At 41.8% G+C, this 12,719-nt stretch overlaps 2 protein-coding genes across 18 annotated transcripts in view; one reads left to right on the top strand and one right to left on the bottom strand.

Annotated features, from left to right (window-relative positions):
* Nucleotides 1-12,719, top strand: part of SFI1 (SFI1 centrin binding protein) — a 40,036-nt gene that overhangs the window by 23,330 nt on the left and 3,987 nt on the right. For 7 of the 12 annotated variants that reach the window (XM_054843745.1, XM_054843744.1, XM_054843740.1 and 4 more), the window contains 10 exons: nt 118-192; nt 478-552; nt 927-1,115; nt 1,843-2,084; nt 3,012-3,107; nt 3,775-4,084; nt 4,775-4,922; nt 5,688-5,811; nt 6,501-6,603; nt 7,161-7,361. In XM_054843745.1, coding sequence (XP_054699720.1) covers nt 118-192; nt 478-552; nt 927-1,115; nt 1,843-2,084; nt 3,012-3,107; nt 3,775-4,084; nt 4,775-4,922; nt 5,688-5,811; nt 6,501-6,603; nt 7,161-7,268 — 1,470 coding nt within the window. In that variant the 3' untranslated portion in view covers nt 7,269-7,361. Of the gene's footprint in view, nt 1-117; nt 193-477; nt 553-926; nt 1,116-1,842; nt 2,085-3,011; nt 3,108-3,774; nt 4,085-4,774; nt 4,923-5,687; nt 5,812-6,500; nt 6,604-7,160; nt 7,362-11,887; nt 11,996-12,719 lie in introns of those variants that run through there. The other 5 variants (XR_008579466.1, XM_054843742.1, XM_054843748.1 and 2 more) reach the window with 5 other exon arrangements.
* The window catches only part of PISD (phosphatidylserine decarboxylase), a 29,213-nt gene continuing 24,001 nt past the window's right edge, over nt 7,508-12,719 (bottom strand). For all 6 annotated transcript variants that reach the window (XM_054843757.1, XM_054843755.1, XM_054843756.1 and 3 more), the window contains 3 exons: nt 11,902-12,048; nt 10,604-10,764; nt 7,508-10,270 (listed from right to left, as the gene is read on the bottom strand). In XM_054843757.1, coding sequence (XP_054699732.1) covers nt 10,046-10,270; nt 10,604-10,764; nt 11,902-12,048 — 533 coding nt within the window. In that variant the 3' untranslated portion in view covers nt 7,508-10,045. The remainder of the gene's footprint in view (nt 10,271-10,603; nt 10,765-11,901; nt 12,049-12,719) is intronic.

Below are 12,719 nucleotides of genomic sequence, written 5' to 3' on the forward strand. Positions count from 1 at the left end.
CAGTGAAACAAAGGGCAGGCGATGAAGGCCATTTGGTACGTGTTCTGCTCTTGTATCATTTGGCTCAGATAAGTGGGGTTTGTTTGCAAGTGACTCACTGTTTTGGTTGCGTTACAGCTGCTACAGAGACAGGGAGATCAGCTAATGACTCATAGACTTTGCTCTGCTTCCTTCTCTTGCTGGAAGACACGGGTAAGGAATTGTCCCCTGGGTAGGTATCTAGCTCCTTGCTGATCCTTAGCCCTTCTCCTTCGTATTCCATTTACACATGAGGACCACTAAATTTTATTTAAACACTTTCTGTATTTTTGGTTCCATTAGCACAAGAGACACCTTGCCGTATACTGCTGAACTGAGTAGGTTATTCTGCTATGGCTCCACCAGCACTTCCTCTTTGATGCTCCATTTAGCTAGAGTTTCTGGTGTGGGATATGTAAATTCCTAACCTGGGTGCTGTGCAATTTTTTTCCCTGATAGATGTTGCAGCAGCAATGGGAAAAGCAGAAGACAGTGCAAGCATTGTGGCACTGGTCCCTTTCGTTGCAGAGGAAGGTAAGGGTGTGTGGGGGTCAGGGGCAGACGAGTGAATTTGCAGATGTGCAGATCACACGCAGATTTGACTGCAGTCGGCAGACCGCATATTGAATATCTGTTTCCTTTCATCTTTGGGGTTCTATATGTTATTTTAGGATGCTGGAAAACTGTCCCTAGATCCTCTTATCCGATTAAAAAAATTGCACATTTTTTTTTCCCCACCCAGCCTCAGCCGACTTAAATCCCTGTCCCTTTGTCCTTGTGGTAGTGTCCTGCTGTACCACTGCCTGTTACTATCCATGGGAAGGGAAAGCGTTCCTGTCTGCAGGGGGAGTCCCTGGCCCAGAACCTGTCTTTGCAACAGTCACAGCTGTGTGTTGTTCATGTTGTAGGTATTTGATGCTTGGCTCAGATTTTCCAAGGGGCAAAAGCAGAAGAAAGATCACATTGAAACATCCACAGGAGTTTACCACGCTCCTCTTCTGAGAGAAGGTGTAACCCGGGTCTTGAGAAACACTGCTGACATGAAACAGCTGCAGGGACGGCTCCAGGCCCAGTGCCAGCTGAAGGTGAACAAGAAGGTATTGCTCAGATACATCTAGGACTGGTCTGCTCTGATCTACTCTGTGTGTGTTTGTGTGTGTATGTATGCATTTTGGAGCCCTACATCTCAGCTTTTGTTTGGATCTGACATAGACTTTTGTGGTTCAAAGCAAAACACCCTGTCCTTTCATTCAGTTGAGACTAGAGCACTTCAGACTTGTTTTGCTAATTGGGAACCTTTCTTAATGATGCTGTTTCAAAACTGGCCAACTCCTACTGCAGACTATATAGCTGGATGAAACCTTTGCTTTTGGTTAGAGTCCTTAAATTCTGTGCTAGCATGAAGCATTAGGGGCTGCCTCTAATCCTGTCTTAGCTCTAGCACCTTATACCTTCAAATGTGGGTTAGTGTCACTTCTGCCTTCGAGTATCAGCCCAGCCCTGTGTGTGGAAAGGAAGATAGGGATGCCTGTATTGATCGCTCTCTTCCTGCTCCTGGGAGGCTTTCCAGCTCTTGTCCAGGTTTTCAAGACAGTAGCTGTTCCATTTGCTAATGCGCAGCCTGCCTCATTGCAAAAGTACCCAGGTAATTCTCCTTAACTAAATGTTACCACAGTAGAGCTGCTAATTTAGCTTAGAGAGCTGGTGTGGCTGTGAGGTCATCAGAAATCTCAGTTCCTTTCGGCAGTGTTTTTCTCCCTGGGTGGCATGGTGTTGCTTCCTACACTCAGCCATCCAATGCTCTACTATTCTTTGTGTTGGCAGGCAGCCTACAATGTTCACCAGTCAGTGTATCGTTGTGCCATGCTGTGGAAACAGAAGGCTCTCTCCAAGAAATTAAGTAAGCCTTGTTCTTTTCTGACACCTCTGAATAAGCAAGTCACATTTAAAATGCTTGATGTTAGCCCCAAGACAAGAGGACATTCAGCAGAGGAAGAGCCATGGCCTTCAAAATACAGTCATCTACCATTTCACTTTGCTGATGGGGACTCGGTTCTCAGTGATCTGTGAGTGTAAAGTCCCTCCTGTGTTTCTCTGGCATATATGTAGTTTTGCATATATGTAGTCTGTCTCTTTTTTGTATTCCCAAGTTTTCACACTGATCACTGTTAGTCCGGTGCAGTTTCCCTAATTCTTTCTCTGACTCTGCATCATACGGCTGGCACTGCAGACTTACGCAAGAGCGGCTGCATCAGCCCACCAATAATGAAAGATTTGTGACTTTATACTTACATATCAGTGACAGGTAGAATCAGCTCAGCTATATACTTTCCACTATGCGTTTCTCAATATAAAACTATGAATTCATGGAGCGTTGGTCATTTGTCATAGGAACAGTTACACAGAGAAGCATTTGAAAGATGTATGTGATGTGATTCATGAGAGCTTCTCTTGCCTGAGCAACTTAGAGCTGACACTGAAGCTCTTCTTTTTTTCACTGAAGTCATATATAGGGTCTGATGAAATGATAAACATCAAGATCCTGGCAGTGTAGAAACTGAACTTTCTTTTTGCCCCTTTCTTTCCCTTGAGGAAGCTATTCCTTTAAAACTTCTTACTGATTATGGGGCAATTACAAGGAAGAATCTTCCATGAAGCTTCTCAGTCTAGGACAGGAGCCTTACAGGGAAATAAGGTGATTGCTTCGCATTTCTTTAAGATAGTATATGCTGCCAAAAGTAGTTCTGCCTTGTTCAGTTCTGTCCCTTCTACCACTCCTTGTGTTGGCACAATTATTCATATGGTGAACCAGCTTGTGACACTAATACAGGTTGAAATTTAATCTTTAAAAATTATTATTGCATGCAAGGGGAACATTGCAGAGCAGGGACAAATGATGGAATAAGACTGGTTTTTTAGGTGCAATACCAGCTTATTCCAATTTAAAATAATCATGAATCTGGGGCATTACTGGTTCTGTTTGTTCTTTTCAGAAGTTCTCTTCGACAAGCAAGGTTACCACCACAGAGGCATGACTTCCTTCTGGAATATCTAGAAAGCAAGGAACTGCTGAGACCTCCATTCACTAGGTAGAAAATCTGGTTTTAAAAGTAAATAAAATGAGTGTGACTTAAAATGGGCTTTATGCTATGCTTATCCCCTCATATCCCCTTACCTTCATAATACAGAACATTCAGTAGTTATGGGATGGTGCATTGCTCTATCAAAAGGCCATGGTGACCTTAAAAACTTCAGGTTTCTAGTCTGCTTCATATAAGAAAGCAACTCAAACTACTCTTACTATAGAAGCTGAAACTGCTTTTAAGCAGATGTTTAAACTGAACTTTTTTGTGAAATTGTTCTGCAATTAGAATAGAGAGTGTAATATTTCCTATCAAAACCTATCTGAGATTGCTGCTTCTGATCCCCACTTTCTCTTGTCCCGAAGCCTAAATAAGGCAGGATTTTGTTAATGGGTTGAATTCACAGCTCTGAAGAACTTGTTTCAGCCTGGATTAATGTGGACGATTTGGAGGAGGGCAGGTAGGAGTAATTGATACCTTAAGTGCTTTGCTGCCTATTTTTTAAACTATTGTGATGTTTCTCTGTCTCGGGGTTTTTTTTGGGTTTGGGGTTTTTTTTTCCCCTCCCCTTAAATTGGGGTTTCCTCTGCATAGTAAAGCAGCTAACTAGACAGTGGACAGCTGTGTGCAAGGGAATAACAAGTTTCTCCCTTTTTTTGCACTGACTTGCAAGGGACAAGACCAACAGGTTGCAATGTACAGGGACCTCATCCTTCCTTCACAGATCAGAGGCACCCTTTCAGCAAACATCTGTGAATAAATGTTCTTCGCAGACTGGGAACTTAATGCCAACACCTCAAATGGAAGAAAGTACCTTTAAACACTCATCTCAAATGGGCAATATCACTCATTCCTATCCATCTCTCATATGTGCTCCTCTCCCGTCTATACCACTGTGGACACAGGATGTGCGCCATGCTGTTCAGAGGCCAGAGCTATGGTCTCCATCTTTTGTGCCCCAAATCAAAGCTGGAGCAGAAATGGTGAGTGTATTTCTGAAGGAAAAATTAGTGTGTTTACTGGGCTACTGTCAACACGTGTGCTGCTTATTGCTCTTTTTTCCTGTGCCTCCTCTGGAGTGCCCATCTGGTTATTGAGCTATTCAATTCTTATTCTAGCTGTCATCTTAAAAGCTGACCAAATTAACTGGCTATGAATGCCCAAGAACTGTTTACCACCAGTCTGAAGCAATATTTCACTAACTGACCAATCTATGTGTGTGGTGTACTGTAATTCATACCTTTTTTCCTGCTCTTGTGTCCTTCCTAGCAGGATGCTTTTCCTAGCAATTGACCTGAACTCACAGAGTTCAGAGCAGTTACAGTTTGCCACCCAGATTACAGGGATTTAAGAGTAACTCAGTTTAGTAGCAGTGGCTACTAAATCTCAAAAATTGAAATTCACTTCACCTGCAAGTACGTGCTTGCATATTAAACTCCTCTGTCCTACACAGAATGGGAGGCGTTAATCTTGATAAAGTATCTCCATGCTAGAAATGAAAGAGCCTGCTTTTTAAACTCTGCTGCTTCTGTGGTATTTTACGAGAGGGGCTCAGTGACCACAGGGGATGTCTGAGTGGGAGTAGGGCTTAGTAGGTCAGGTGCATCCTACCTGTAGGGCTTACTCAAGAAAACCCTTTGAGAAAAAAAACCAGTATCATTCTGACCTTGTAGAGAGGAGGCCAGCCTGTAAGTGGTCTCAAAGGAGCCCATTCCCAAGACCCCCAACAGGACTCTGTGGGGAAGAAGTTGCAACCAAACTTGCAGCCACATTTGCTGTCACCTGAAGACTTGGTGGGAAAATGGAGTCACCAAACTGCAGGTATGTTCTCAGATCTAAACTGTAGCAGCTGTGTGTCCTCTTCCCACACATGCAAGACTGCAGGTCAGCTCCACAGAATGTAAGGGAGACAAGGCAGTCTTCTCTGCCTGCATCAGGAGGTGAGGAATGTCAGTCATTCCTTTTTGGGATGGTAATAGTTTTGCGGACCCTGCTGAATTAGGGCGCTAAAGCCCTGTTCTAGGGATTGAAGGATGGGAGCTGCTAGGGGTCAGCTTCTTTTAGCAAGAATGTGCTCAAGTGCTGGGAGATTCACGTACTCAGGGCTGAAGCAAAACTCACTTCAGGGGGGAAGAATTCACCCAGTAAAGTTCTCCAAGTTTTCCCTATACTTACAGTATGGTTGTAAAGGGGATGGATGGTGTCTAAGACCTCTCAAGATGGTGTTTTTAATGATACAGGGGCATGAAATTTGTGTTCCATGGAACTAGACTTCCTACTTATTTACTATTAAAGCACCAAATCATGAATAGGCCAAAACAGCATTTGTAGTACTAGAGCATTTCTCATCTCTCTTTTTGTATGTTTAACCTGAGTCTTGAGAGCTTTTAATGCTGTCAGGACTCCTGCCCTCTCACTGTACCTGATCTTTTGAGTGAATAGGTACATGTCACAGGGTGATAAAACATGCGAAAAGGACTCAAGAGAGTTCCATGTTTCCCACTTACTACCTGACTTTCCTTGATAAGAAGAAACAGCATAAGTCTACTCTCCTTCCATTGCTTATGCCTGGTATCTTCCATTCAGCTGAAGGGGAAGAAAGGGAGCATGGTTCCAGAGAAGAAATAGTGTTACAGAGAAAGCTGGAAGTTGAACTCCGACACATCCAACAGCAGATGCAATATTACTTCAGCAGGAAGCAAGAACTCAAGTATGTTGCAAAGCCCCTTTAGCTGGCCTTTCCTCATGCCATCAACTCAATATTGCATTTTTGTACATATCTACTTTGAAAATAACCAGTCTGTTCACAGCAGAACTGTGAGTGAAACAGAGAAAAGTTCTAGAGATTTTTATTTTCTCCTCTTAATTAAGAGTTCACTCCAGATATAGGAAAGAGTACACGTGCAACTTCTTTTGTAGTCAGCAAGTGGTTTAATTACACCTTTGGCAGCTATCAGATAAAGCACTGACAAAGGTATCATTGGGTTAATCTGAAGGCAGTACAAATGAACTTGGCAGAGCAGCTGAAATTTAGCTTTCAGTTCTTTTGTCATGACGAGTGAAGACTTAGCTTTTCCAACTGTCAATTAAAAAAAATATGGCTGGGGTTTGACAACTTCTCTATTAGGACAAAAAGGCTTAAAAGAAAATGGGGCTTGGAGGGGCTTCAACTGTCAGGAAAGGAAGAAGTCAGGAACTAGGAGTAGGAAATGGAGACAACAGCTTTCAGACAGATTTCTCTGCTTTCCAGCATCCTTTTTTTTTTTTTCCTTAAAGACGTCATTCACTAGTTTGAGACAAAAAATTGGGTCTTATTGCAAGTATCAATTGCAGGTCTAAGTTGGCTTAGACTGCTGAGCTCCTAATTGGAATAAGAATCCTTCTAATCCACTTTAACAGGTTCTGTCAGCAGCAGGCACAGATTCTACAGAAGTGGCTAGAAATGAGCACGCAGCCAGAGGACCAAGATGGTGTACAAGGGGTTCAGGAAGAATTGGACCAGGTGCGTAAATAGCTAAAAAACCTGAAGTTGCTTAAGTGATTATCACTATGCTATGCACTTAGCCTAAAGGCTGATGGTAGTTGTGAGGAATTGCATAGTCAGCTGTTATCAAAATGCCAAAAAAAGGGAAACTGGTTATCAGAAGCGGGCTGTCAAGCAAAACAGACTGCTGTGTAGATGCATCTTCCTGTTTGTTCAGAAATGTAACTCCAGCTCCAATAGACCTTTCTAAGGCTATTTCCAAGCTACACAGCAGCCTTTAGCAAATTCAGTCTCGAACTTTTTCTGCAATTTCTCAGGACAGAGTAGCTAAACTACAGTGACTGCATCTGTTGCTCACAGTCTGCCAGTTCATACAGCTGTGTGTGTGGGTACTGCACTGTTGCCTCTCAAGCTAGCCAGTACTTGGCTGTTCCCAAGTGACACAATCCTGTCACTTAACGGTTCTTAAGTGGGATAATATAAAGGCTGCTAGAGCTCATTCACTCCTCCTCTGTGAAAAAAACTAAATGCTGTCTTGCTGTACAAACAACTCATGCAATTGTCTTCACTTTCAGTTGCAGGCGAGGATCAACACTCTTGCCAAAGCACAACTAAAAGAGAGACATCAGGTGCAGAACCTGGTTGCCCGCCTGCGTGACATCCAGATTGCTCTGAATATATGATGCATCTGAACCAGTTTTCCAGCTCATGGGTAGGACTTTTTGCCCCTTTCACAGCAGTGGAGGATGGAAGGAGATGTATACATTCTCTTACATCTATGTATGGCATTTTTATTTTATAAATTAAATATTTTTGCTTGTTTTGTTACTACAGCTGGTTAAAAACAAAACTGGAGCTAAACATACCTTGTGCTGCACTCAGTACCTAGTTTAGGTTACCCTGGCATTTCAGAAAGATAAGCAACACTGATAAGACTCTTTATTTCAAAATGTTTGCAATTAAATGAGTTAGTGTCAGTAAGTCATACACTTTGACATACAAAAATACCGTGCTACTGATACAGTTGAAGAATTAAATGGATTCTCCATGCAGGAGAAATTCACAGCATTATCAGTACCCTCTAGGAACTTTGCTTTCACTTCCAGGGTGTGTTGCTGGCCACTGCATAACAAGTAATGTTTGTTAATCAGCTAGCTCTGCACAGTATTAAGACCATCACAAAAACAGCTGCTGGCATGCTGAATCCTCTCCTCCTTCTTAGATTTCTAATAAAACAAACATCAGGTAACCCACACTCCATTACTAGGCTAACAGTAACCTTCAGATACTGTGGATGATGATGCTGAGTAGAAAGAAATTAAAGCTTAAAGTTGCTTTGGCTGTGTCTGGATGTCATAGGCCCCAGTGGAAAAGTGGGGAAAGATTCAGTTGTCTTTCATGCACTGGAACAAATCTTCTTTCTACTGTTAACATGACAGTGAAGTTTAGCCAAAAGAACTGGTCATAGCTTTATCTTCTTGGGGTTGATGTTTGCCTTAGTCTTTTCTCACTCTCAATGGTTTAATAAAAGTGCACACTTCTATAACCTGTATATGGTAATATACTGCTGCAGGAGTAACTTGCTAATGCCAAGAAGTTTAACAAGATAGGTGGCTGACAGCCACTTCAAGCTTTCAAACTCCTCCCTATGTAAAGTGAGGAAACATTGGCTCTCGGAGCCAAATGAATTTTCTCCTGCTTGTCACCCAAACAGCCACCATCATGAGTGTCATGGCTGGGCTACATCACTTAGAGGTGGTTTATCATCCCTTCTTTCCTGATGACAAGCTAAGCATATAGGACTTGGCAAACTGGACATTGGTACAACAAAACAATAATCTATTTTCTGCAGTGCCTACAGAGAAGGTAAGTTTTTCTTCAGGAAATCAGAGCTGGTCAAAGCCTACCATCTCCCTTAAGTCGCAGAAAAAACACCCAAGGCTCAAGCAGGGAAGTAATATGAGAAATCTTTCAGAGAGCAGAAAGGCAAGGTTTATAAGCACATCTGCTTCAACAAGCTCTGGACAGCAAAGTCAGTTCTAAATGTTTGAATGCCTGGACTTGAAACAGTTTATTCTCTAAAAACAATTGATACATTGCTGTAAAACTCAATTCCTCCACTTTGGCACCAGTTTCTGTCAGTGCCATATCGTGCCACATTCAGCAGACCCAGGGTGTTAAGACTTTTAACTCTTCTTGACATGAAGTAGCAGTTAGCTGTAGGATGAAGCTTCAGCATAGAGCTTTCAGCTCCCAGCACATTCCTAGTGGTAGGTATGAGGGCAGAAGTCAGAGCAGGTGTGGGGTTTTTTTATATTTTGAATAAGATGAAATTGTTGCCAGTCCATTAGAGGAGGCAACCTGGGATTGCTTCAAAGATCCATAATATTTTTATACACAGTCAGTGCATAGGGCATTTCACTCCGTGCAATAAAAATTGGTCCTGAAGTACCTGAAACTGTTCTGTAAGTAGAGGAATTAATTCTTCAAGGATTTAGTGACAAAGCAACAATGAAGATACACAGCAGAATGTAAAAGCCTATTTTGACTGCCATCTCATTGCATCACATGGGAAAGATACGCCCCCATGTCTTCCACCCCTTAATCCGAGAGGTGAAGTTAACTGTCTCTCATACAAACAAACCATGGAATAGGACACACAGCTTTGTCTGCTAATTTTTTTTTTTAAAGGAAAATCCCAAAATGACCAGTTTCATCATATGGAATGTAGACAGTGTTTTCAGGTTTAAAATACAGTGCAAAGCCCATTTTTAAAGGGACAATGTCAGGTAGAAGAATGAAAGTCGTCTAACAGCAGAAAACCTTTAGGAGTGTAATTCATTGTACTGGTGCTGTCTGTTGTACATTTTGCTTAGTTTGGCCTGTGAAGCCACACTAGCCCATTTAACTATTTGGCGCTCTATGCATTCACAGGCTGCCTTTACATAAAAACTTAAGCAGAGTGTCTTAGAATAAAATAAATATGGGAACACATTCTTTACTCAAGGTCTGAAAAACAAATATTGCAGAGATAAGGTACAAGGTCTGACTCAACCTGTCAGTGTCCCTTTAAATACAGCTAATCTCTACCTCCACCATTCCCATTGCACCTGCACAGCCTAGGAAGGCTTAAAAGGGACTTAGAGGCTCAAAGAACATAATTATCCTGTGGCACATTGAGAGGAGAACATGAAAGACTACAGGCACAGGGTGGGACAGAAACCTCCACAGTCAACATCTTTAAAGGCAACTGTACCTGATACATATATGGTCATTCAAAATTTTCTCTGCATTCAGCAGCATGTAAATATAGACCAAATATTCTCAAGTTTAACATAGCAATGACATCTTCTGTTTTCCTCACCCAGGTCCTGCTGAGTGATACAGACTTGTTATGTGAAACACTCAGTGGTGTGGTAAGAGTCCCTTTGGATAGAAAATTTTCTTGCTGAGAGATTTTCTATAGAGAGCCCAGCGCTTCTCCAAAGCGGATTTTCTGTCCGGCTTTGAGGTGGAATTTGAAGTCCTTGGGTGCCTCAAAGATTAGTACGATCGTAGAGCCCAAGTTAAATTCCCCTAAATGTTCTCCTTTCCTCATGGGGATTCCCTCCTTGTTGTTATTAGAGATGAAGCTGAAGTCATTGTAGGAACCTTTAGAGTAACATGGACTGTTGGTATGCAAGTCCTGTACAAAGAAGGAAGAAACTGTTATTTGAGGATTTCAGTACTCTCTACTCATTAGCACAGCTTTAGATTGTAGATATCCAGGCATCTTCAATACAGGAACATACTTCGCATTTCAAAAGTGCAATAGGATTATTAAGAAAAAAATAGTCTATACTGGACCTGCCTCCCTTTAAATCAGTCTTAGAACATATTAAGTAAGTCAGTGTGGAACATCAATATTGTGAAACACCATAATTTCAGGGTAATATGACTTTTTTATTTTGGTAATTTTCTTTTATCATACTTTACCAACCATCAAAACCAGAAAGCTGCCTACTACTGTCTTGCTCACCTGGTCAAAGTAGATGCGGATGGAGCCCACGTTTGTTGCTCCTACAGCTGTTAAAGAGAAAAAGCCATGTTTCCAGTCACCTGTAAGGACAACCCGTTCATTGTGGCAGAACAGTTCCTTGATCCAGCGAGCAACCCCAGGATTCACAGACATCAGAGAGCCTACAATAGTGAGAAGATATTCAAGCTAAATTGTCTGTTTTGTATCAGCACTGTAATGCCATCTAAATGGTTAACTGACATCTGATATGCCCTGAAGAGACATCACTGTAAGAGCTAGTCCGCAGTTTCAGCCCTGATAGATAGAATTGAAAGAAGCCTTCTAATAAGCACATAAGATCCATCTAACAAAAGGCTACAGGCTACTAAAAGGAAGCTGAAGAAACCTTTCACAGCTGAGGAACAGGTTTCACTGGTTAACTATCCAGTGCATGAGAGCAGCCCCTTCCAGTTCTCTTTGCTAAATGCATAAAAGTGGTTACTGAGACTGTGGCTGAAAACCAAGTAGCTATCTAGCTAGGGCTGACCAGGAAATACTGTGAGTCAGTTAAATAAACTTTTTTCCAGAAGAACCTCAAAGATTTAAATCCCTACATAGTCCCTGAAGTAATTTAGTAAGGTATATTCACTCCACACATTTTTAGCAATAAAACGCATCTGCTTTGGCACACTGAATCTGAAAGTAGCATTTCACTAAAACTCCTTTGCTTCAGTCTGGAACTTCACAGATTTCTCAAGCCTTGTTGTGGCTAGTCACTGTCTCTCCCTCATGGTGTTTGAAACCAAATCCAAGTACTTAGGTTTTTGCTAGATAACAAAAATGTTTTACTTCTTGGTATCTGCTGAACTACAGTATGATGATTTGCAAAGAGGAGGACAAAAACATCTGATCCCAGCTCCAGCAGTGTAACTGCTTAGTTGCATCTTCTTTGCCAAGCACAGGAAAAGAGGTCATATTTTAGGCTACTGTTTCCTCTGATCTACAGAGCTATCTGTATTTCAGGTGCAAACTGAACAAATCGTGTTTGGGAACAAGTCAGGTCAGCATGCATCAACAGTTATTTCAAGTAATTAAGCCAGCTTGAATACAATACTACTGTTTTCAACATTTATGTGTGATTTGTTCTGGTAAACTATACTACCATAAAATTCATTACCATTTGTGACAATCCCTTCTCTCCAATTATCTCTCATGCGACTGTACAACTGCCCCACTGGCATGTATCGTTCAGCAATGGCTCACACCAGTGCTTCCCTCCATAGTTGCTCTGCGTTTGTTTTCTAGGAACAGAAACCTACCTGGGAAATGACGTCGGTGTGACACTCTCCAGTCAGTGGGTGAGTGGAAGCAGTGATAATCCCCTGGTGCAAGGTAGATTACACAATGATAGAGCTCATTCCCCTGCTTTGTGACTAGTTGTTGCTGAAAAGAGTTACCAGGCGGGGCTGCAAAGAAACCATGGCAAGAAAGGGGTTAAAGGTATTCTTCATGCAGCCTTCTACTGAACAGCCTACATTAGCATTGGTGGTAAAAGCAGAGGACTAAATGCAGTCCATATGTATTGCTGGGACTACAAAAAAACCCAACCCACCAACCAACCACCCACTTTGTCCAGGAATCCAATATTTCAAAGTGTTCTTTCCCTTTACAACAAAATCAGATCCTGTATTGTTTTAATAATTTCTGGAAATTCCTTAATTTTTGAGACTTTGCCCTTCCCTAAACAGAAGAAACTGAAATCCAGTGAAATAGAATTTTTCTTAAAGCTACCCCTTTAAAGAACAGAATTTCTGAAGAATCCCTAAGTTTTATAAAACACATTAGTTGCATTTGTGCTCATGTTGAAAATAACCCTACTGTTTGCAGAACTCAGTCTCTCCCACCCCCTCGCCAGTTTAGCAAAATGTGTATGCTTTCATCTAAACTCAAGGCCTTGGAGACAGTGCTCGAGGTGCAGCAGAGCAGTAATAACGCAAGTCATTAGAAGTATAGTGCTTGAGCATAAATCTTGTTACAGAACAACTTATACAATTTTTGCTAACCATGTGCTTGGGCACATTTCAGTCTGACAGCAGGAGTGCTACAGCCTCATTATAGTATGGATCTTGGAGTCAAC

Source organism: Grus americana, chromosome 16 (assembly GCF_028858705.1).
Source record: "Grus americana isolate bGruAme1 chromosome 16, bGruAme1.mat, whole genome shotgun sequence".
NCBI lineage: Eukaryota > Metazoa > Chordata > Aves > Gruiformes > Gruidae > Grus > Grus americana.